We start from the raw sequence: 22,350 nt of genomic DNA on the forward strand, positions 1-22,350 counted from the left end.
TAAACAAACCGTCATAAGTTGCATCAGTATGAGAGATACGTTTCCCCAAACACGCAAAAAAACAAACAAAAACCAATACACCCTTAGATTTCTCTAACCTCTGTTTTTATTCTCAATCTGGACTTAGTTAATAAACATATGCTATGATCTGTACAATACAACAGGCTGAAATGAACCATTTCATAAAAGTATTTTTACATTTTCAGATTCAGGCAACATTGTAAAACACTGTAAAACATATTTACAAAACAAATAAAACAAATATGTTAAGACAACACTAAGATGTAAACGATAACTTCTAGCAATCCGTCTCATAGTCTTTGACTTTGCTGTGTCCTGCTTCTTCCCAGTTGAACCCTCTCGCTTCTGTGTCTGTAACAAAAGCATATTCAGTCAGGTAAAAAATAAAAAAGGTTACAAACTTCAAAGACTGAGCAAAATATACTTTGGGTTTCTGTGATTTTAGGCTTTTAAAGACCTTTTTAAGACCTGAAGATATAAAAAATGAATACTGTATTCTAAGGGTCCGTGATGTTTACAGAAATGATCTATATTTTCTGGAATTTTGAAAATAACGATAATTAGATTATATTTTGCTGAGTGCGTCTGGTTTAGGCTTGTCGTGGACAGCTGACTCTTGAAGATTTAAAAATCCTCTTATTTTGTGCTGTGGTCTATTTTACAGCAGTGACATAAATTAACTTTTCCATTAAGGGGCAATATTTTGCCCCCTTAAATTGCTTTCCAGGGGCATTTTTACCTTTGAAAAAGGCACATTTTCTAACCTTATTAGAAGTTAATTTATTCAACAGCTAATTCGTTCAAATGCTGATTCGTTCAGGAACGACGCAAGGGACTGTGTCTGTCTTTAGGCCGTGTGTCCACCAAAGTGTTTTTTCTCGAGGCTGTCTTCTTCTGAATAGACTGGCACGATGCCACCTCCTGTGGTCACAGGAAAATCTCCGCTCAATATATGCTTTACATTTGCCAGGCTCCATTAAACATGGAGCAGATATTGTATCCCGGAACGGACCGCCCCCCAGGGGAATGGAGACTCCACCTCCTGACGGACACCTGCATTTTCGGCTAGGCAGAAGTGGATCTCTTTGTGTCGGAAGAGAAAACCGGTACCCACTGTCTGATATTCTTTTCGAAGGAAAAGGACGCATTGGCCGACAGGTGGCGCCTTTTTCGCCTCTATGCCTTCCTTCTGGTAGTTTTGCTCCCTCAGGTCATCAGCCGAATCAGGGAGAACATGCTCCCACAGCTAGGCATTTTCAGCTGGCTAAAACGCTTTGGTGGACACATGGTCTAATCACCGAGTCATTAAATCGTTCATTCATTAATGAAGCACTGCTATCTATTGTCCCACAACGGTTCAGCTGTGGTTTCATTTGGAATTTTCCGTAAGAATTATTAAATATAAGACAAGAACTGAGGGCAAAAATGCCCCAACATACTCTGAGTTTTGGAGGCATTCTAACTGCATGATAATAGGCTAGATCACAGAGTGAATAATACATGCATTCTTAATGCATGTTTTTGCAAAGTGAGTGACATTGTTAAAACAGCATATTGCAAAAACTCAAAACACCATGTTTTACAGACTATTTTACACACGCTCACCCACGCACCTCTGGTGAGGAGTGCAAAATGTCACAAACGTAAACAAGAAAACGTAACAATTTTGATTTGCGACTAAGCCTAAACGGCTATATTTTTCAATCAGATTTTAAGACAATCTCAAAATTTAATGCCTGGCAGAAAGAAGATACACATATTTAAAACATTTTAATGACCTTAAAATCAGGAGATTCAAATGTCCTTTTTAATGACCCAGAGGAACCCTGTTATGCTTGGGACATTTGATGCTCTTTATGCATTTTTCATGACCAGCAGAAACTTTACCTTGCTTTGTGGCAGTAACCTTTCCCTGAGTGTCATCATTAACAGCATCTGGTAAATCCTTTGGACTCTTAGCTGATTGCTGTCAATAAAAAAATATATTTTTCATTCTGTTCTCTAATAAGAATAAAGCTCTATTTAAGACAAAAAAAAGACTTTACCTCCAGGCTAGCTTCATCCTTCACCGATGTCTCTCTACCTTGGAACCTTCTCTTTGGCCTTTTCAGTTTTTGCTGGTCTGTGCTAGTTAACGTGTCCCCTTGAAGACAACAAAAAAACATGCAAATTTCTCATTTTGATGATTTACATGAAACTAGGTTTCTGCAGGTTTTATGAAGGTAAATAATATGTAAGGAATAAATTGAAGGGAACACAATGTCAATATACTCTGAATATAGGGAGAACCAATGGCCCTCATTTACGAAACGAATGCATGACGCTGGCTACGATCAAATCTTTTTTGAGTTAGCGTGAACTTTAGCGTGAACCGTTATGAGAGCATTTTGACTGGAATGAAAACAGTAGAAGCCAGTAAGCTACATATTCATCATTTAAAAATGTGTTGCCAATTGTAAAATATTCTATTGACAGTGTGTCATTTAGCCTATCATAACATTGATAAAGTATTTATTTTTATTAAATAGTAACATAAAATCAATGTAATTCAAAGTGAAGGTTTCGTTACTCATTGACAGATACTTGTTCTTGTTTTAAGCATAAACTCACTTAATTTTGTTTAACTGTTAATTTTACATTTGCATCTCAAGTAAATGTATCTTGATTTAAAGATGTTTAGAAATATTTGAAAACAGGACAAAAATACTGTGAAAGACATACATTTTCTGCAATGCATGCAACATTTAAAGCCATAACTTTATGCATTTAAAGCCTGGGACACACCAAGCCGACTTCTAAGAACTAGCGCCGAAAACCGACGGTGTTGTCGCCTTGCGTCAGCTGCGTCTGGACCAAAAAGCTGCGCTTGAACACACAGCACAGACTACAACTGCAAACTAGCCAACTGCAAACTAGCATGTGAGTTCTGCGCCTCCGTGTAAGAACTGTCTATATAAGCAGGTATCAATAGTCTATATTCATCATTCAAAAGGAGAAACCGAAACAAGGATATATGACATATACAAAACGTAAAAAAAACAACGATTGCTTACCATTTTGAATATCAGCTATGTCGATAGTTTTCTTTATTTTGTGAAAATATTCACATTTCCACTCACTGATGGCCCCGATGCCGATTGAACAAGCTGAATCGTGCAAACTGCCGCCGATGTGTGGAGCACACTGCAAAAACTAGCCCGACAGACGCTTGCCGATGGCCCGACGTTGGTCCGTCGGCAACCGACCGTCGGCTTGGTGCGTCCAGGCCTTAGGACTTTCTGCTCTGTCCTTTTTAAGGCATTGACTTGTGTTAGGGTGAATTAAGACTTTAAGACCTTGTCAGAAACCCTGATAAAAGTTAAATAAAATTTTTGTAACAATCAAAACAACAACTAATACATTCACCATGGTATGCAAATGTGTGCTTTAAAAGGCGATACTTCTGGATGAATCCCACATTGCAGTGATGACACCAGAATGGTCTCTCACCTGAAAGAAAATTAAAAAACAGAGGCATGAGAATGACCCTGGTTCTTGTCTGTGACTAGCTTGCTTTGAGTTGCAATATTAGAATATGCGTGTTAAAAAGGGTTTTGCACACTGACCTGTGTGAGTGTATTCATGTCTGCGCAGCGTGTAGGAGGTGCAGAAAGTTGCCCTACAGTGCTGGCAGACATGCATTTTTGAATTGGGCCTCTCTCCTTCACCTAGCAAGTCATAATCCATGATCAGTGACTACAATTAAAAGGAAAAAACAGAAAACCACAGCTTAGCCTTTGTTCATCAAAAGTACTGTTATAGACATTTTATTCACATTCAGACAAGAGGAAGAAGATTTCAGAATGAGCACTTTGACATTTGCTGTAATCCTGTATGTAGTCCCATTTTCCCTTATAAATAACTTTTTACATGCCTAGGACGCTTAACCATTTACATCTGCTGCGTTGTAAGAATACATAGGAAGACTTCGGATAAACGCTGATTCATTAGCTAACGATTGTTCATTGAAATTAGACGGCAAAGTGGCTTCATTTGTTATGTCAATCAAATTCAGTTATTTATTATTAGCAAATTTAAGTTTGTAACTATATCGTGAATGGCATCTCAACTATTACTGGGGTAGAATGTGTCAGAGTGGACACGCATTGTCTACGCTGGGCGTAGTTGCGCCTGGTCATAGTTTTAGTTGGCGCAACAGGTGTAAACATTTATCGGAAGGCTGGACGTAGCTGAGCCCAGCGCAGAACTTGCAACCAACTTTTTTATGTCCAGCTGCAACCAGCCCCTGGAATTTTTTTACATACCAGTATTAAACAAACAAAAAAAGCATGTAAATATGTGAACAACTGCAAAGAGATTAAAAATATCCTTCAATGTAACGAATCTAATAATAGGGAGTCCTGAAGAAAAAAGTTCAGAATGCCACATTTAACAATATTTACCTCATTTTGGACACGTGAGCGCCTCTTCCTCTTCCTTCGTGTTCCATAGGTTTGGGCTTTCACGCTGTCATTGGACACAGTTTGGTTGCCGTGAAGTGGACTGAAATCATCAGATGGATTTCTGAGAACATCATTTTCTGTCATTGTCTTTTCTTGATCAACATCACATATTGGGATACTTATTTCTTCATTCTTGCAGTCTGTTGATTCTTGACCAGGGCTTGGATTTGAAAAATTATCCGACTTAAAATCATAGCTGACTTCATATTCAGGAGAACGTTTGAATAGTAATTTAGCACCCTCTGTCTGCCCATCATTTTGAACCCCTTTATTTGGACTTAAGACATCTGGTTGCCCAACACTGCATGTGACATCTTGATGGGAAGAACTTTCTTGTTCATTATACAAATTCAGCTGTTCTGATTCATAGCTATTATTTAGGCAATAAAAACCTGATGGTTCTAGATTAGCATCAATCTCTTCTGGACTCCACAGGGAAGTAAGTGTGGGGGTTGAAGGAATGGGCCCAGCATCGGGAGGAATTTCACCACAGCTATCCTCAGCTCGGTCAATTGATTTGCCCTTGCACTGCTCTAGATGAGTAGCAAAAGACTTCTTTCTAAATAACCCTAAACAATAGATGCAATAAACACTATCATCGAATGAGCAGTCTGAAGCAAACATCCTAAATGGTTTTAAATCTTGTTTACTACTTTGAACAACATTTGTGCTGTGTTGAACATTTCCCTTAGTTTGAAGGAGGTTCAAGAGATGTTTCCTTTCTTCTGAGTTTTTGTCAAAGATAAGAGCTTTTGCCACCTCTGGCTCATTAGGATGAACTGACTGAAGATGATCCATCATTCTATAATGTGGTTGCTTGCAGTAACAGCAGTGATGCATCTTCAATAAGTCATCCGTGGAACTGCTTTGGCATTCAGGACCCTGTTGTTGCAAAGAGGCCATAATTAATAAAAACATTAAAAGATCATAAGAAATTCAATTAATTAAATCAGTCAAAATGCTTTGCATGGTCAGTTTTTGCATATTAGCACTCAAGATCTGCACTTTTTTTACACCTAAAGTATACAGAAACAAAAACTTGCATTACAAAAACAAAACACTAATCAATAAAAAAGCAAACAACCTGAGAATGAGAACTTGGACAACTTTTCTTTGACTTCTTTTAAACGGCTGATCTGGGAGTCTTGTTTGAAGGCTGATCTGGTAGTATTCCTTCTTGTACTAAATGAAGATTCCAAATGAGGATAATTATTTCAACACACTGGCAAGGATCTAGAACAGGTGGACTTAAGGATTGTGCCTCAATGTCATTTTGAGCTGTGCTGCTGTCAGAGACAAGAGGCCTCTCCACTTTTGGATAATTGGTTTTTGAGGCAGCATTCTGGAAAGAGTCAAGATTGGGAGGGCTTGAGGGTTCCGGATCACAAATCTTCTGCGCTGGGCTGTTACTAGAACTGGGGGACTTGTGTCTGGAGTATGGTTGTCCTTTGCTTCACATTTCCTAGGGTTTGGAATAGTGTGATCCCCTGAATCTGAGATATTAGATAAAAGGAGCATTAGTTGGCTCTAAAAGTCTGGAGACACTGATCACGTCTGAAGCTGGATTTGCTAATTATTTATCAACAGCTTCCTGGGTTTTGCAGGAGGCAGCTGGGTTCCTGTTGTGCTTAATAATTAGAGCATGTTCCCGAAATATGTTCCATCGATGAGAATTCTGGCAAAAAATGCAGTGAACAACGCCTGCATTACAATCCATTTTAGAGTCTCTAGGTTGCTTGATTTTCTTTTTAACGGAGAAACTATTCAATAACTCTTTCGTTTTTTTTTGTCTTTGTCAATACACAGGTTATCTTGTATGATCACGCTTTAAGTTCTATCTTTCTACATGCCTTCCCATAAGATTGACAATATAGTGCTTACTTTACTTTTTTTGTGCAGTCTTGTTACTACTGTCAGATTTGACGGGTTGTAGAAGAGTTTGGGAGCACTCCAAATTTACAGAACTTTTCACAGTTGTCAGTTGAAGCATCCAGAACAGACTCTGACATCAAGAAACTTTTTTAAAGAAAACAGTATATAACTAATTATAAATTCAGATTTCTCGGTTCATGTATTTACATATCACTTTAAATTTCCAGATTGTTTATGAACAGATTTACTTTTGAGTCCGTGTTGTACTTTTCAATCTGCTACAGTTGCATAACTGGTTGCTCACACAGTTTCTTATTTTTTGTCTCATCGCCACTGACAATTTCCATCTCTAGAAGTTTCTTGTCATCATTAACTTCTGATATAGATGCTTGACCGGCAAATACCAAACCAGATGTTTGACATGATTTATTCTCCATTGAACTCATGGGGTTGTCCTCTGTTTGTCTGATGGTAATAGAAGCCATTTGGTCTCTGGCGAGTGGGTCAGTTGAGATACTCTGATCATTTCTTTCACTTGTTACCTCAATATCAGTTTGTTTTGAGGCACTCTCAATAGATTTAGCATGAACACAAGTGGACTCGATGGATTCAATTGCATCTGGAGCTGGAAAAATGAAGTCGCTGGAAGGATTTCTGCCAGGATTGCTCCCCACATCTGACTGTTCATTTTGAACGCTAGGCACTGAGGCAATTTTCTTTTCATCTAAACCTCTGGAAGAATTCAGCACATCTTCATCAACATTTTCTTCACCATCTGAGAGGACAACACAAACTGATTTTGAGTCAATTTTCTTCTGCATTTCACCAGAACTAGTTTCCTTGAACAAAGACCTTAAATCGCTAGTCTGTGGCATTACAGTTAATTTCATAGTAGAAATGTTATTACAATCACACTTCGAATCACACTTCATTCTTCCACATTCAGATGGAGCATGTTCAGTAGCAGTTCTTGCGTTTGTCTGCTCTAGTTCATCATCAATTATGATCAGCGGCAGCTGGTTTATGGCTGTTTTATCGGAAACACCAGAAAAATAACAGTCATAGTCCTCTCCTTGTTGACTCTTTGTGTTTTTTCCCTCAGAGAATTCAACGGCCACTGGGCCCCCAAAGTTATCAAGCTCTACTTCTGATTGAGAACCATGCTGTGGAGATACAACCTCTATAGGGACTATTTCTGTCTCAGGAATAACACTCTGGCATATTTGAGACTTGTTCTGGATGCCATGTCCAGAGCATTCCACTGGTATTTTGCAAAGCTTGGAACCCACAATTTCATCTTCCACAGCATCTACCATTTCATCATCAACCAATACGGAGCATGATGTTTCTTCATGATCAAAGCCACTTCTTTTAGAACGACCTGATTTTAAGTCCCCAGACACTGAGCTCCTGGACTTGAATTCAGTCATAATTGGTTCTAGAACAATCCTTGGCTGTAAACTGAATTGGCTCAAGATATCTCTGAATAGCTCAGGTTTGGTTCTTTGATTATTCTTATTGCAGGCGGTAGGCTTCTCAATAGCTGTCTGAGGTAGAGGGCCGAGGCTGCCAGTATAGTCCTCCATTCCAGTGGTCTCAGTTCTGCTTGAGAGAGCTCCAGACACTGCACGTGTTGTACTGCTGCTCAGATGTGCAGATTCGTCCTCATTCCCTGTTTCTTCACCCACGGATTCTTCAGACTTGTCACTGTTGTTCTCCGGAGTCTGTATTGGGGGAAATCGACAATCAACCAATTTCATAATGACTGGAACAACAGCCCTTTGGGTCAACATGACCTAGGATTCATTGCACAAACAATTCCTCTTTTTCCTTGAAGAAATAAAACTGGAAGAATCAACCGTTCAAAATGATTATCGCATAGTATCTCCTACCTCCTGATTATGGAATTTAGAGAGTTGGCCCCTTTTCAAGTCTCCATAAAAACGTTTCTTGCGCTGCCGATAGGGGTATGGTTTCTCGCCACAATGAATCTGCATATGCATCAAAAGCCGCATTTCCCAAGCAAAAACTTTGCCACAAAATGGGCAGGGTAGTGGCCCTTGACCTCTGACTTTGTCTTTCCGTAACTCTTTGTTTGGGGATCCCTGTGGTTTCTGCTGAAGGGGTACGAAAAAAATAATAATATGTAATACATATTTGTGCAGGGGCTAATCTATGTAGAGTGCCTTCACCAAAAATTATTTCTAAAACAGAAAAATAAGTAAAAGTTCCTTTAGAAAGACATTATTAGCCTTGAAGGTGCTTATTAGGTTCCAGAATTTTCTGATTGTCTTCTGGTTGATTTAAATTTATTTAAAACTATGAAAATGTAAAGACGGATGTGGATCATTCTTCAGGTTTTTGTAAGACACATACCGTATTTGGGTTGAGATTACTTGACGTCTTATCGAGCCTCTCTTTCTCCTCCTCCCCCCATATCAATCCTGTTTGTTCCATAAGCTTATCTTCCGCTACATTTTGCTCTCTTTTCCTTTTCTTTTCATCCTGCAACCTACGTCCCACGTGTTTCCTTGAGTGCTTCTTTAACGTCTTTTCCAGTACAAACTCTTTGCCACATACTTTGCACGGAAACATGCTCTGCAGTTTTGTAGCACTTGATGTTTCTCTGTCAAAGTCTGAAGTGTCTTTATTTGATTCCTCAGGAGCGCACTTAGATTCATCTGTGCACCTTTTAGGGAGATCTGCACTTTGTTCTGCCTCATCTGTAGTGATTTGCGGGACATCATCAACCAGGTTAGATTCATCACTTGATGGACTTTGTTTATCGTTGACCTTGTTTGATTCTTCATTTTTTTGTTTCAACTCCTTAGTGACTTCCTGTGTCTCAGTTGTGCGCTTACGCAATTTCTTATCAATCAATAAAAAAGGAGTCTGGGTTATTATACAAAAAAAATAGTTCAAAAATTATCAGTGTCTCAGCAAGTATCCAGTAACATTTTCATATTCAATTAAAAATCTAAAAGAAACCAACCTGGGTGTAACCAGCAACAACCAGATAGGACTCATCACTTGATAGACTTGATTTAGTGTTGACCTTTGATGATTCTTTATTCTTTTTTTTCGACTCCTTAGTGACTCCCTGTTTTACAGTTGTGGCATTACGCAATTGCTTATCGATCAGTATAAAGGAGTTTGGGTTATTATATAGAAATAAAAGCTAAACAATTATCAGTGTCTAAAAAGTATATAGTAACATCTACCCATTTAATTACAAATCTGAAAACAAACCTGGTAGTAAGGCTGTTGTGATTTTGACAGGCTACTGTCACGAATGATTTCAAACTGACTACGCCTCCTCTTTATATTCCAGTGTTGAGAGCGAATGTGTGGCTTCAGCCATCCTTCACGGATAAACACTTTATCACAATGTGGGCAGGCGACCGTTTTCTTTAGCTCTTGCAAATTCTGTACTTCTGTAGTTTTAGGTACTGCCTCCATATTTTCTTCTTTAGATGGCTAAGAGAAATACAAATATAAAAAATTAATAGGAAAACATGAATTGAAAGTATCACATATACAGATCAAAATCATGCATTGTGTAAGCAGGTACCTCAGTCTGGATTGGCATCTTAAGAGTTTTGCGTAATAAAGCCCTTTTAGCCGTATGGGACTTCATGTGGAAACGCAACTTGCTTGCCAAATTGAAGACTTTGTCACACTTTGGACAATGGACCTCACTTTTGCCAGTAACTTTGGCCTTCTTCACTGCATCATTTTTTCTTTGCTTCTGAAAGAAATGCAAGTCCAATTGACAATGAGAGAAGAAAGGAAAGACATATGCAAAGAGCTCCAAGTGTAATATGCCCTGGATGTGAAAGTGAATGAATAAATGTCTGTATGTTTTACAGAAGTCATTCAAAATCCCAGCATATTTATACATTGTCTTTAACAGTGAACTTGAAAGTATCATGCACTGACAAAAATATATATAAAAATATAAAAAATATTTGTATTGTAAACCGTCAAACCACCCACATAAATGACTCAAAAACAATTCATTTAAAACCGATTTTATTAAAACCACTGCATTTCAACTGCACTGTATATATACACAAATGGTACATAAAAATTAAAAAAAGTTGCGATTTTCTATTTTGTATATACATGTAAAAAAGTTTGTGATTTTCTATTTTTATTATATACATATTTACAAATTTCCATTTGATGGTTCTTCTGGTATCAAGACCTTCATTTTCTCACTTTCTCCTTCTGCAACATGTTCTTCTGGCTCAAAATGTTCCAATTTAATCTGAGTTGTATTGATCAGCATATTGACTGGTCGGCTGAACCCTTTCGCCTCTAAATAGGCATGTCGATGATTTATTCTAAGATGAGACCACAAATTAGAGGTGTTCTTCTGAGAAGCCTTGCTGGACCCCTGGCTAACTCTGGCGGCACATTGATGGCAGAAGACTTCACCATATGCATCTTTTGAGAAGTAGTCCCAAACTTTGCTAAAACAGCGCTGGGGTGCACATGTCACCTGCGAATCAATGAGAAGAACATGCATAAGCTTTGTGTTATAAAACATACTGAATGCTTTCTGTTGTAGAAATGACTTAAATGCAGGGGTTAAAGCAGACATAAAAAATGAAATTTATCCAAACATTTAAAAATAATAATAATTGACTTGATAGTAACAAGAATTTAATAATAAAATAATAAAACAGTATGTTCTTCAGCTCACTGGTAGTACTACAGTAGTCAACATTTGAAGTGGATCTAAAAAGTTAATCAAAGTAGTCCTAAGACAACGGGTATTGTTCAAAATTCATGTATAACTTTGATGAAAGGTCCTGATCCACTTCAAATGTTGACCACTGTAGTTTTAATGGTTTATAGCCAGGGTTTTAAACCAGGGTTCCCTCAGGATACACCATTGAAAACTATTTTCTCATACATGGTCTTTTAAGCATTGCATGATTTAAAAATCTGTCAATGATAAACAGCAGTTGAATAAAATGGTATATAGTACAACTATAATCAATAGTGCTTGAACCATCTTATCACTAACATCTACTTCTATAACCAGTCAATGTTTTCATATAAATGTAACTAATGTTATACTTTTAGTTCCTGTTTATTTCTATAGAGTGCAAATGGCAGATTGCCTTGTAATGATAAACTTCCCTAAGCATTTCTTTCTTTTCACGTAGTAGACGGCTAGCAATTTAGTACTATCAAGCTGATAAAATTGGTACAATTACAGTACATTTTCCTTGTTCTTCAATTCAGCTTTTGACAAACCCATAATCCACTTTTCAAGCTTTTTCCATAAAATGCATTATCTTCCAGAAAAATTAACATGATTACTTAGCTATAGCTGATATAATTGTTATGCACAAAGGCTGCAATCAGTTTGATCCCAAATCAAATAACTTCTTATCAGGTAACCTATCAGTCGCAGACATTTGTTTGTATGAACTGCGTGTTTCGAGCAACATACCAGCTCTTGTTTTCATAACTTTCAATTTTGACCTAAAACTCACCGTTTAAACTGCATCCGCTTCAGTAGTTGCTTTCTTGTTCTCTTCGTAGATTGGCTGTAGCTGTACAAACGTGTTCAGTTCATCCTAAGATAAGTTCTTACTATCTTAGAATTCATTGAACTACTATGGAGAGGTCATTTTCCATTCACTTTGGTGCCAATTAGTTAACGATAAAATTTATGAACTTCTCACTTATAATGGCAAAAACATATATATTTGCCAGAGCCAGACCAATTTATCGGCTACTATTTGCTTATTTTGAGATAACAGGTATCGGCCAATAACCATGAAGTGCTTATCCCCCACAAATTCTACTGACTGCTTTTGTGTAAATGGATAGTAAATAAAGTCTATTAAATAAAGTTTACAATTGTTTTGTGAATTTTGAGTAAATGTCGTCTAAAACAAGTTTTCTGCTCAGTTCAGCAAGTCCTTGGACATTTGTTATCCTTGAATATCAGCCAACCTACTTTCTAGGTATCAGCATCGGCCATTAAAAAAAACCCATCTTGGTCAACCAATACCTCGAAATGTGTGGTGTGAGATCTCTAGCTGTGCCCGTTTTATAATTTTTTACCTCTTATTGTATCAAATGACAGTATACATTTTACAGCAGTTTTAAATTTCAGTGATCAGACACAATGTTTACAAAGTCCAAATTTGTCCCGCACATCACCCCAAATATTCAGAATAGTGGTTGATGATAGCTTTTTCAATGACTGATTTATTTTCCTCTATTTCTTTAGATCAATGATAGGGCTTATATGTGAAAGAAAATATCCATGTACTCATATCTATAAACACTATTTCTTACACTAGAGAACATGAAGTGCAATACCTTGGGTGGTTTCATCTTCACATCCATCATCTCATCGGGAAGGTTTACAAGAGCTTTGCCAGTGTGGGTTTTCATGTGCATGGCTAACTGACAGGGCCGAGCGAACACCCGATCAGGGCAATGAGGGCAATGACACTTTATCCGGTTTGCTCCATTTTTCTTGGTTCGATGATGCACAGGGGCAGTAGTTCTGTTTACTGGTTCTTTATCACTGCTGTGGTCGCTCCCAGTAGACAGGCTGGCGGGCTCTTCTTCTTGGTCTGGTGCAGTAACTGCTAGGCGTTCGGGTGATGCGCTACTCCTGTTGGTCTGCTCAGAGCAATCTGACAGATCATCCACTACTCCTCTTGATAGCTGTGTGTCAGAGAAAAACAACACTAACATTAAGCATGCATTAATTAACCCTCCCATATTGTAGTGGTTTTTTTCACAAGGAATTATGGTATATGACTAATCTATCATATTATTACCTCTTCAATTTACAATTCAAGAACTTTATTTTTTTAGTTTTCTGTATATTAAGATATTTCAAAATTCTATATTAAATAAAAACTGATATTAAAATTCCATACTATTTTGTCAAAATAAGTTAAAAATAAAACACTAAAAACTCAAATTAACTAAATGATTTAGGCATCACAACAACAAAATAATGCATTTCACAGTATAATTCATTTTTGTATTTGCTAAAAATTTAATTTAAAAGGTGTTATTAAATTTTTTTCTTTATGTGCGCATGAGAAGAAAAGGTAATCTACAGTAAAATGTAAATATTGGGGACATGAGCATGTGCAATTAAATATACAATGTCAGCTCATGTGGATAATAAAAAAAGTTGATAATATCGGCTAACCATGGTCCTTTTACATTGTGCCCTAACCCTAGTGAATTTTAAATGCCATTTGAAAGACATTTTACTAATTAAAACGACATTTTCTAAGTGAATCAGTATATTCAATGTGAAAAATGAAGCAGAATAACAGAATGCTTCTGCTTCCCAATAAGACAAAAAATGAAAAAGGTAAAAAGGGTCAATTCTGTCATGTTGGCTTCAATTACCATGCTGATGTTTACCTGAGAAAGGGCTAGCTGTTTCTTCTTTTTCTTATTGTCACCATAGAAGAACGCCTTGCGCCGGCGGTACTTGTACGGCCTCTCAGTGGAATGGATCCGCATATGAACCATTAGCCTCTGTTCCTTTCCAAAAACTTTACCACAGTCTGGACAGGCAAAGGACATCCTCTGCCTTCTGTTGTACCCTCTCCAGTGCCTGACCCTGGTGGTACCCGAAGTTGGATCAAAGTCCAGAGGGGCCATGTAACTTTGGGCAGAGTCCCAGGTCATACCATCAGCCAGGCCATAGGAAATACCAGTGCTTGTCCCAGCAACGTCAGATCCCTGATCCACGCTTAGAGGTAATGTGGTGGCGCTGTACAGGGGGTGATCTGCAGTCTCTGTTTTGACTACAAGTGCTTGTGACTCTTGTCCAAATCCAAAGTTGACAGCGCGCTCATCTTGTGGGGATGGATTGGACTCGTCTGTGATGGAAAGCGTAACCGGTTCTGATGGGCCTGAGAATTTAAAGAAAACAAACAGCAACCATTTAATGAGATCAAGTGCGATTTCTGTTTTCAACCTAAGAAACTAAGTAGCTGTAGGTAAAATGTGCGGATTTAACACAAAAGGAAATGCTAAATATATTTTGTCTCGTATTTAGTTTTTGACTCTAGAGGGGGTATGTCTGTTCTGCGCGCCCACTTAAAGTTTTGAAGCGAAAACAACAGGCATACAAAACAACACACATCTATGTTTGCTTCGGCCTAATGCAGCTGCGAGCAATCATATGGATCTCATGGCAAATATTTACACTTCCTGTAAAATGATCATCCATTGCTATGGAAGACTAGAAGCTGAATGAACGCAGATGATCTCAACAAAACAAAGTTTGCGCGGTAGTGCATAGGCTAAAGAGCACAAACCTGTGTAGCATCTAGCAACCATATAACGTTACATGTCTCCGCCCCCAAAGTTTTCATCACATATTGCTATCAGTCTTTCACTATATTTTCCTTAAAACTGCATTAATCCCGGTGTTGTCCTACCTGGCCAGTCCGCCTGATTAGCCCCCTCCATCCATCGGAGCCTCCGTCTCAGAATCTCGTTTTCTTTCCGTGCCCGGATCGTCTCCTCCTCGTACTCCAGCACCGTCCCGCCGACCATCTCCATGATCTGCTCCACCGCGGCCATCAGACGCTCGTTCAGCGCGCGGTGCAGAAGCTGCAGTTTCGTCATTGTGGCTGTTTTATCTTTGCAATTCGGCAGCAAAGAGAAACCACTGAAACGGCTAACTATCCCAGTTGCATGAACACAGTGTGCCTTTCGCCTCCTAATCGCAAAGAAAAAAAAGCAGCAGGAAACTGCTGACTGCCACCTACTGCACAGGAGAAATGCTAGCGTTCGGTTGCAGAGCAAAAGTCATTATGCAAATTATTAGTGGAAGGGGAGCAAACCTGGCCGAATAGAAGCAAGACCGTAGTAATTTAAACGCGGTTCTTTTATATACAAGAATATGCATGGTCTTCAAACATTTAAGGAATTGACATAAGTAGTCGGTGACCAAACTGGGTCACAAGTTAAGTCGGGTGGATGTCAGGGGGTTTCAAACTGGGGCCTCGAGGGGGTGCTAGGGGCTCAACGGAAGAGTTCAGAGAGAAATGTTGTAATAATAATACTAATGAGATTAATGGCTCTTTAGTCTATATTTTATGGTTCTCTTCAGGTTTATACATCTATGGTGGGTAAAAAAAGAAGATACAATTTCACCTTAATAGAAAGTAAGAATGGAGGAACCCCACGCTGGAGGGATTATGTCTCCCGGCTGGCCTGGGAACGCCTGTGTCCCCCCGGAAGAGCTGGAGGAAGTGTTTGGGGAGAGGGAAGTCTGGGCATCTCTGCTGCTTAGACTGCTGCCCCTGCGAGACGACCCCGGATAAGGATAAGGAGGAAGATGATGATGATGATGATCAGAAAGTAAGAATGAAAATAATTTTCCAGATTGAATGTACATGTATTTCTAGCGTTATTTTTTTACTACATAGATGTATATATATATGTTTATATATACATATATATGTTTCTATTTTTTATTCATATTGTTATTCAAATTGTATATATAGATATATATCGGTATATATATATATATATATATATATATATATATATATATATATATATATATATATAAGAATTGGGTCCCTCGCAAATATCATAAGCTCCATGGCATCAAAAAGTTTGAAAACCTCTAATCAACACTGGAGTTCTATTGCAATTATTTTCCCATAGCGATTAGTTTTGGGAGGTACTGAAAAGTCATTGTGTATTTTTCTTTCTTTATTTTTTATTTTATTTTATGAATCTACATTTTACTAAAAAGTATTTTATATAATTAAGCTAGTTGTGTTGGTGAGATGAACCTACACAGATTATCTTTACAATTAATAATATTTTTCTTTTTAAATCAAAATTCCTTGTACTTTTGAGAATATTCCTTAAAATGAGTAGGGAGAGAGAGCCTTAGTTGGGTCCCATCATCACAGGGCCCAACCCAAGACAATGTATCCAGGTTTTCACCCCCGATGACGGCCCTGCAAAAATGAACCATCATGGTAAGTGTAAACAGTCTCGGTAGTAACTGGAATTATCGTTACTGCTTTAAACCTATGGTAACTTGGTAATAGTCACTACTGCAGTAAAAATATTTTTTACAGAAATATTCTGAAAGCTTCTTGCACCGTTTGAAGAACATTATTTTAATACAGTTTTACAATAGTGACAATTACTCTAGTAACTATGGTATCTACATGGTTAACTGTTTACATGAAATTTACATTGGTGTACCATTTGCACAAATTATTTCATTTGTGCAAAATTATGGAAGATAAGCTCATTGAGCCTGGGAGAAATCTGGGGTATAACCTACTACACATGGACAGAATGGCAGGCCAATGAAGGATGAATTGAAGAAACAATACAAATAGAGTACCAATAATAACTGAAGACACTGACATACTAAGAAAAAACAATGCTAAATGCAGTAGCTAGATAATTATAGGACATTTATGACATAGTTATGCCATAATTATCATATTACCAGTAAAATAATCATTATAAATGCATTTATTGCGTTAGTAACTGGTGATTCAGTGCTTGAACTGACATGTTTAAGTAAAACAATATGTGCTAAATGACAAGTAAAATATTTCCAAGATAAGGCATCATTAACTGCATCCCTGGTTATGCACACATACATAATCCTCACAATGGCCACATTAACATGTTCCTCAGATACAATAACTGAGATGTCCAATAACATTTCATCTAGTTTATTCAAGTGTTTGTTGTTACATAGAACAAAGTTCCTCATTTACACATGTTTGACAGTCATGATCTCCTGAAATTACATGATTTTCTTCTGACAATTTTGCAGTTTAAGTAAATGTTACTGTTCAGTCTACCACATTGATTAATTTCCTAATATGCTATTTTTTATCAAATTGTCCTCTCAGTGATTCCCGCAGTCACTGAAAACCTTGAATTTAAAAATCGTGATGCGTAGATACACAGTGTAGGCCTGGAAAAATAATGGAAATTAATAAAATATTAAAATTATTCCTTTCTAGTGAATATACATTTTAATAGCTATGCACTGCCTAAAATATTTCAGGCTAGATACTGCTCTCTGTGGAGTATTTATAATAGACAACATCAGTCTTGAAGTATGGTAACTCATGGTACTCTGTACAAAACACAAAGTGGTCTTCCACAAAGGGGAAAAGCAAAGCCATTCTAAGAGCATTTTTTGGCTTAGTGGAGACATTTGTGCACACATATTAACTGGAAAGGTCATTAAAATGTCAGTCAAACAGCATATCGGCTTTCTATATTTTTTATGTAACATGGAAGCTTCTTACATCCTTAAAATAATAAATATCCCAATACATCTATCACAATGCGGTGTTCTTTCTCGAGGTGTGCCTGCAGCGATCTGTCAACAATGATGTCCTCGTCACTCGGCGGACAGCTGTTGGTCGTCTTCTAGCGTATGCGCTGCTGGTTCTTCATTGAATCTCTGGCACGTGCGCTCATGTCTCCTCATGTTCCCGCTCTGGCTGAAGGTCTTTGAGCACCAGTTGCAGCGGTAAGGCCGTTCTCCGGTGTGTGTGCGCATATGCATCCGAAGGTAGTCAAACTTGGAGAAGTTTCTGCCGCACCAGTGACAGATGAAGGATCTATCGTGTAATTTCTTGTGGAGCTGCAGCTTTGCAAAGTCCTTCAACTGCCTTCCACATTTATTACACTTATATGGCCCTTCATGATCCTGATCTTTCGCTGATGCCCTCCTTGGTTTGGTGAATCGTGTGCGAAGGCGATCCCTTCGCTGCAGTCTCCTCAACGTGGTTGAAGTGTCACTGGCTGTTCTCAGCTGGTGAGCCGGTTCTGAGTCCTGACACGGACCGGCATGGGCAGGGGTAGTAGTAACTGAAGATGTTATTGTGATGATGGTGTCCTCGGGCTCAATCTTAATCCTCGGTGTTGAAACAGTGGGCAAGGTCACATCCCACATCTCATCCGTACTCGAGCTGTCGAACTGAGGAAAGAGTCGCTGTTCACCTGCATTTTTTTGATGCGCCGACTCCCTGTCCTCTGCCTCTGTCTTACAGGATGAAACGGCATCTAGTATGCGTGGCTTTAGTTCACTAGGTGAATCTTGACTCTGGTCATCGGCCTCCGGTTGCTGATCTTCTAGGTCTTCTGATTCGATTGGAGACGTGTACCCACGTGATGGCAATTTTGTGGGTGAGGCTTCATCAGGAGAGACATAGTGGACTTGTCCTGTATGGTGAAAGCAAGAAAGGATGAAAACAGTTATTAGTTGCAATATTGGTCATTTTAAGAGAAGCTGTGGTCATTATTATATTCATGAAATGCATACAAACAAGAATATCAGTTCTAAGCAACATAAAGATGTACAGATTGACCTTTTTGGGTGTGGAACTAAATATTTGTAATGGCTGAACGTTTTATCCAATTGAAACCTGTTTGACAGACTGCTTGGTGTTGTCAAAGTTAAAAGCGCTACTGAGAAATTACATTTTACTAGGGGTGTAACAATATATCATGTCACAATATATCGCAATACAAAAATGCAACATTATGTATCGTGGATAGTGATTAGATGCATTGTGTATAGGTCACGCAAAAATAAAATGACTGGGCATGAAAAAATTCAAGTTTAAACTACTATATATAATGTTGAATATGATGGATAATAATATGGGTCTTCCTGATAATGCCAAATGTCTTATGTTACCAGTAAAAGTGGCCAACATTATTTTAAATATATCTAGTCAGTGAAAGAGTGCAAGCATAATTGTCTAAAATAATTCTTTATTTTACCACAGCTGCCTTTATTTGATGAAAAATACAGTAATTAATACAGTGTAAAATTATTGATTTATATTGTAATATATTCTAAAATGTCATTTATTCCTGTGATGTCAAAGCTGAATTTTCAGCATCATTATTCCAGTCTTCAGTGTCACATGATCTTTCAGAAATCATTCTAACATGCTGATTTGATGCTCAAGGAACATTTCTTATTGCTATCTATGTTGAAAACACTTGGGCTGCTTAACTTTTTTCAGGATTTTTGATTAATAAAGTTGAAAAGAACAGCATTTATTTGAAATACATATTTTTGTAACATTACAAATGTCTTAAGTGTCACTTTTATCTAATTGAATGTGTGTTTGCTAAATATAAGTATGCATTTCTATAAAAACAATTTAATAACCCTGAATATTTGAAATGTAGTGTATATGTTACAGTTGTTGAATACAGAATACAGTTGTTTATACCTGTACATACCTGATTTGTGTGATTTTGTTACTCTATTAATTATTTCATTTAAAAAAAAAACATAGATGGAATTTCTTTTCCATTCTCTCACCTCGCTGGTCTTGTATCTAGCAATCAAAATAAAACATCATCATAATTAAACATTTTTATTGTATGAATTGCAAATTCCTATATTTTTACCTGCGTTGATAAATTCAAGTCCACACACTGACATTACATAACTGATAACTTAATAATACAAATATACAATAAAAACGATCAGTTAACAATGGTTGTGCGGGACTAGTCAAGTTTTCATAACATCTTTCCTATATTTCCTCGCCGTGTGGCAACTGTCCCCTCTCTCTCTCCTCCACCCTTCTTTTTTTCTGAATATAAATATGTTATTATCCTCAATGAATTGAATATCCATTCAACAGACTATGTTAATTATATTATTGTTGTTGTTGTATGATTGTAATAGCGGGATACGACAGAGAAGGACTAGACCAGTGAGGTGACAGAAACTTAGTGGTAAATAAATGACGTCTACGCTTCTGTGTCAGTCAGTTTCACTATCAAAATGCCGTTGACGGGAAAATGCACCCAGCCTGGGTTGTTTAAGAGTGAATTTACCGTTTAAATGCGCCTGATTCCTCCTCAGCACATTACTCAGCTGTTGTTTCAGCTTCGCGTTTTCTGATCGTGTTTGGGCTGCTTCCTTTTGATATTCATTCACCGTCGCTTCCACCTCCACCCAAATCTCACGAATGACAATTGACATTCGCTTCATCAGGTTAGAATGTAACTTATCAAGTCTTGACATTTTGCCGAAGTATAAAAAGAAAACAAATTCGATAAAACACTCGAATAAAAGCAACTCACTACACTTGCTTTTTCTTTTCTTGTTTTAGCGATACGCTGACTCTAGATGTAAATTACTGCCACCTACTGTACTGTAGCATATGCACTAGTAGACGTATTTTCACTGCCCTGGGTAATATCAAATCTTTAAAGTATTATTTATTTATTTATTTATTTAAGGAAATAAATGAGTGAAGATTATTATTGTAATTACACAATTTATTGTTTTAAGATATTTGTATGTTTAGTGTCTGTCAGTGACCCTTATTTCATTCAGATGATTGGACATAATCTGAAAACACCTTCATCTATACACCTATACACTGTTATCTAGCAACAACTTTAAACCAGTACGGTTAGCTAATCATGTACTGCACTCCCTCGTGTTTTTTAGGGCCCAAGCCCAAGGGGCGCAGGGTCCTATTGTTTTCCAAAAAGATTATTATTTTCTTTTTTTCTTTTCAAACTCTCAAGCACTTTTAGGGGCCTAGTACAAGTTGACATTGGGGGGTCCTGGGGGGGCTCTGTGGCGCACTCTTTTATGTGGTCATTTTTGAGGGGTTCCGTAGCGCACCCCTTTTCACATACAGTAACCAAACGTCACACGCTTGTAGATCTCATAAAGCTGAAAAATTTTAGCGCCCATAGTCATACGATAGCCCAACAGGAAGTCGGCTATTATGGGTTGTTTGAAAAACACATGCGCTGCATCCTGAATCAAATTAATTCCTGTGGTGAGCAGGACGAGGCCGAGGACTGTGAGAGAATGGCACGGCCATTCTCTCACGGCCCTCGGCCTCGTCCTGCTCGCCACACTTCCCTACTATATAGTATGCGAAAAACAGTAGGCCAAAAGAGTAGTATGTCCAAATACATAATTTGAAATTTGGAATTTGAAATACTCTTCCTAGGAGATTCATCCAATCGCCACCAAACTCGGCGAACATGAAGCCAAGATTTTGAGGATGCTAAATTGCGAGCAGATTTTTTATATCTTAAATTAAATTAATAATAATAAATTAATTTATGGTGATAAAATGAAAACAGGAAGTGTGTTATAACTTCTAAATACATTGACTAATTTTGATGAAACTTGAGCTGTATATTCATTGAAGGAGTTTGGTCACATGGATGTAGCAGCAGGAAGTGTATCACTTTAAAATTGTTTTCAAATTTCCCTCTTAGTTTTACCCGATAACTTCGTCAGAACAATGTCAAGAAACAGCAAATGCAAAACTTTGAAAGGATTTGTGATATCTTAAATACTGTTGCCATGGCAACGTGTCAAACTTTAATATTCTTTTTGGGTGTTCTTGAGACTCTTGTGCTTCATATTGCGTGAAAATCGACACACACGTGTCTATTGTCGGCCAATAGCATAGGCAAAGCCTTAGAAACAGGCATGGAAGAACTTCTGACAAAAGTGGGGGGTTAGTTACACATTAGTTTAATTATAGGCAAACTTCATCAAACTCAGAGGAACTGATGTTTCTGTTCATTTAATGGCTTAGTCTTTAATCATAAGATGGCTGATTGCACTCCATGTAATTACATCTTTCTGTCTCAGGTATTAATTAGGTTCTGAGAGCAGTAGCCCTTATCTAAAACATGTCTGCCACTGTCTGCCTGTGAAAGAGTTTGTAGTCTGGCTCTGGCTCACAAGGATACACAGAAGTCTCTGTCTTTTTAGTTTTTATTCCAGAGGTCCTGAACTTCACAATAACACCGGGCCTCAAGTGTCATGGAATCTGGTACATTTAGTGACAGAAACAATGTAGTAAAAACATGAGTAGCAAAAGATGATGATTAAAGGAATTATGGGAAAGGATGTTTTTCTATGTAATAT

The 22,350-nt window shown here is 37.8% G+C and overlaps 2 protein-coding genes across 18 annotated transcripts; both read right to left on the minus strand.

Annotated features, from left to right (window-relative positions):
- Positions 1–88: 88 nt before the first annotated feature.
- On the minus strand, positions 89–15,654 carry LOC143721660 (uncharacterized). Of its 17 annotated transcripts, none has more exons than XM_077212293.1 (15): positions 14,846–15,654; positions 13,818–14,314; positions 12,744–13,097; positions 9,967–10,143; positions 9,645–9,872; positions 9,388–9,495; positions 8,772–9,263; positions 8,288–8,509; positions 5,608–8,119; positions 4,464–5,405; positions 3,627–3,756; positions 3,427–3,510; positions 2,067–2,164; positions 1,909–1,987; positions 89–372 (listed from the first exon to the last, which is right to left on the minus strand). In XM_077212293.1, exons 1-9 carry the CDS (start codon positions 15,033–15,035, stop codon positions 6,674–6,676), a joined length of 3,714 nt encoding a protein of 1,237 aa, XP_077068408.1. In that variant the 5' UTR covers positions 15,036–15,654; the 3' UTR covers positions 89–372; positions 1,909–1,987; positions 2,067–2,164; positions 3,427–3,510; positions 3,627–3,756; positions 4,464–5,405; positions 5,608–6,673. The 17 variants fall into 17 exon arrangements, with proteins under 17 accessions (XP_077068408.1, XP_077068406.1, XP_077068405.1 ...); XM_077212291.1 differs by having other exon boundaries at positions 8,288–8,512; XM_077212290.1 differs by having other exon boundaries at positions 8,772–9,287.
- Positions 15,655–17,109: 1,455 nt separating this feature from the next.
- On the minus strand, positions 17,110–20,575 carry LOC143721662 (uncharacterized). Its single transcript, XM_077212297.1, has 2 exons — positions 20,277–20,575; positions 17,110–18,635 (listed from the first exon to the last, which is right to left on the minus strand). The coding sequence occupies exons 1-2, from the start codon at positions 20,464–20,466 to the stop codon at positions 17,809–17,811; spliced, it is 1,017 nt and encodes a 338-aa protein (XP_077068412.1). The 5' UTR covers positions 20,467–20,575; the 3' UTR covers positions 17,110–17,808.
- Positions 20,576–22,350: the final 1,775 nt, after the last annotated feature.

This window comes from Siphateles boraxobius, unplaced genomic scaffold (assembly GCF_051911475.1).
Source record: "Siphateles boraxobius isolate OS27281-9 unplaced genomic scaffold, OSU_SipBor_1 66, whole genome shotgun sequence".
Classification (NCBI taxonomy): Eukaryota; Metazoa; Chordata; class Actinopteri; order Cypriniformes; family Leuciscidae; genus Siphateles; species Siphateles boraxobius.

Excerpts from the sequence above, each read along its gene's own strand:
- LOC143721662 (XM_077212297.1), bottom strand. The coding sequence starts at position 20,466 with ATGTCAAGACTTGATAAGTTACATTCTAACCTGATGAAGCGAATGTCA. Across the intron at positions 18,636-20,276 it reads GAATCAGGCGCATTTAAACG|GACAAGTCCACTATGTCTCT; the intron begins GTAAATTCACTC and ends TTCACCATACAG.
- LOC143721660 (XM_077212282.1), bottom strand. The coding sequence starts at position 15,035 with ATGACGAAACTGCAGCTTCTGCACCGCGCGCTGAACGAGCGTCTGATG. Across the intron at positions 10,144-12,743 it reads TGAAGATGAAACCACCCAAG|AAGCAAAGAAAAAATGATGC; the intron begins GTATTGCACTTC and ends CATTTCTTTCAG. Across the intron at positions 8,513-8,771 it reads GTAATCTCAACCCAAATACG|CAGAAACCACAGGGATCCCC; the intron begins GTATGTGTCTTA and ends GTACCCCTTCAG.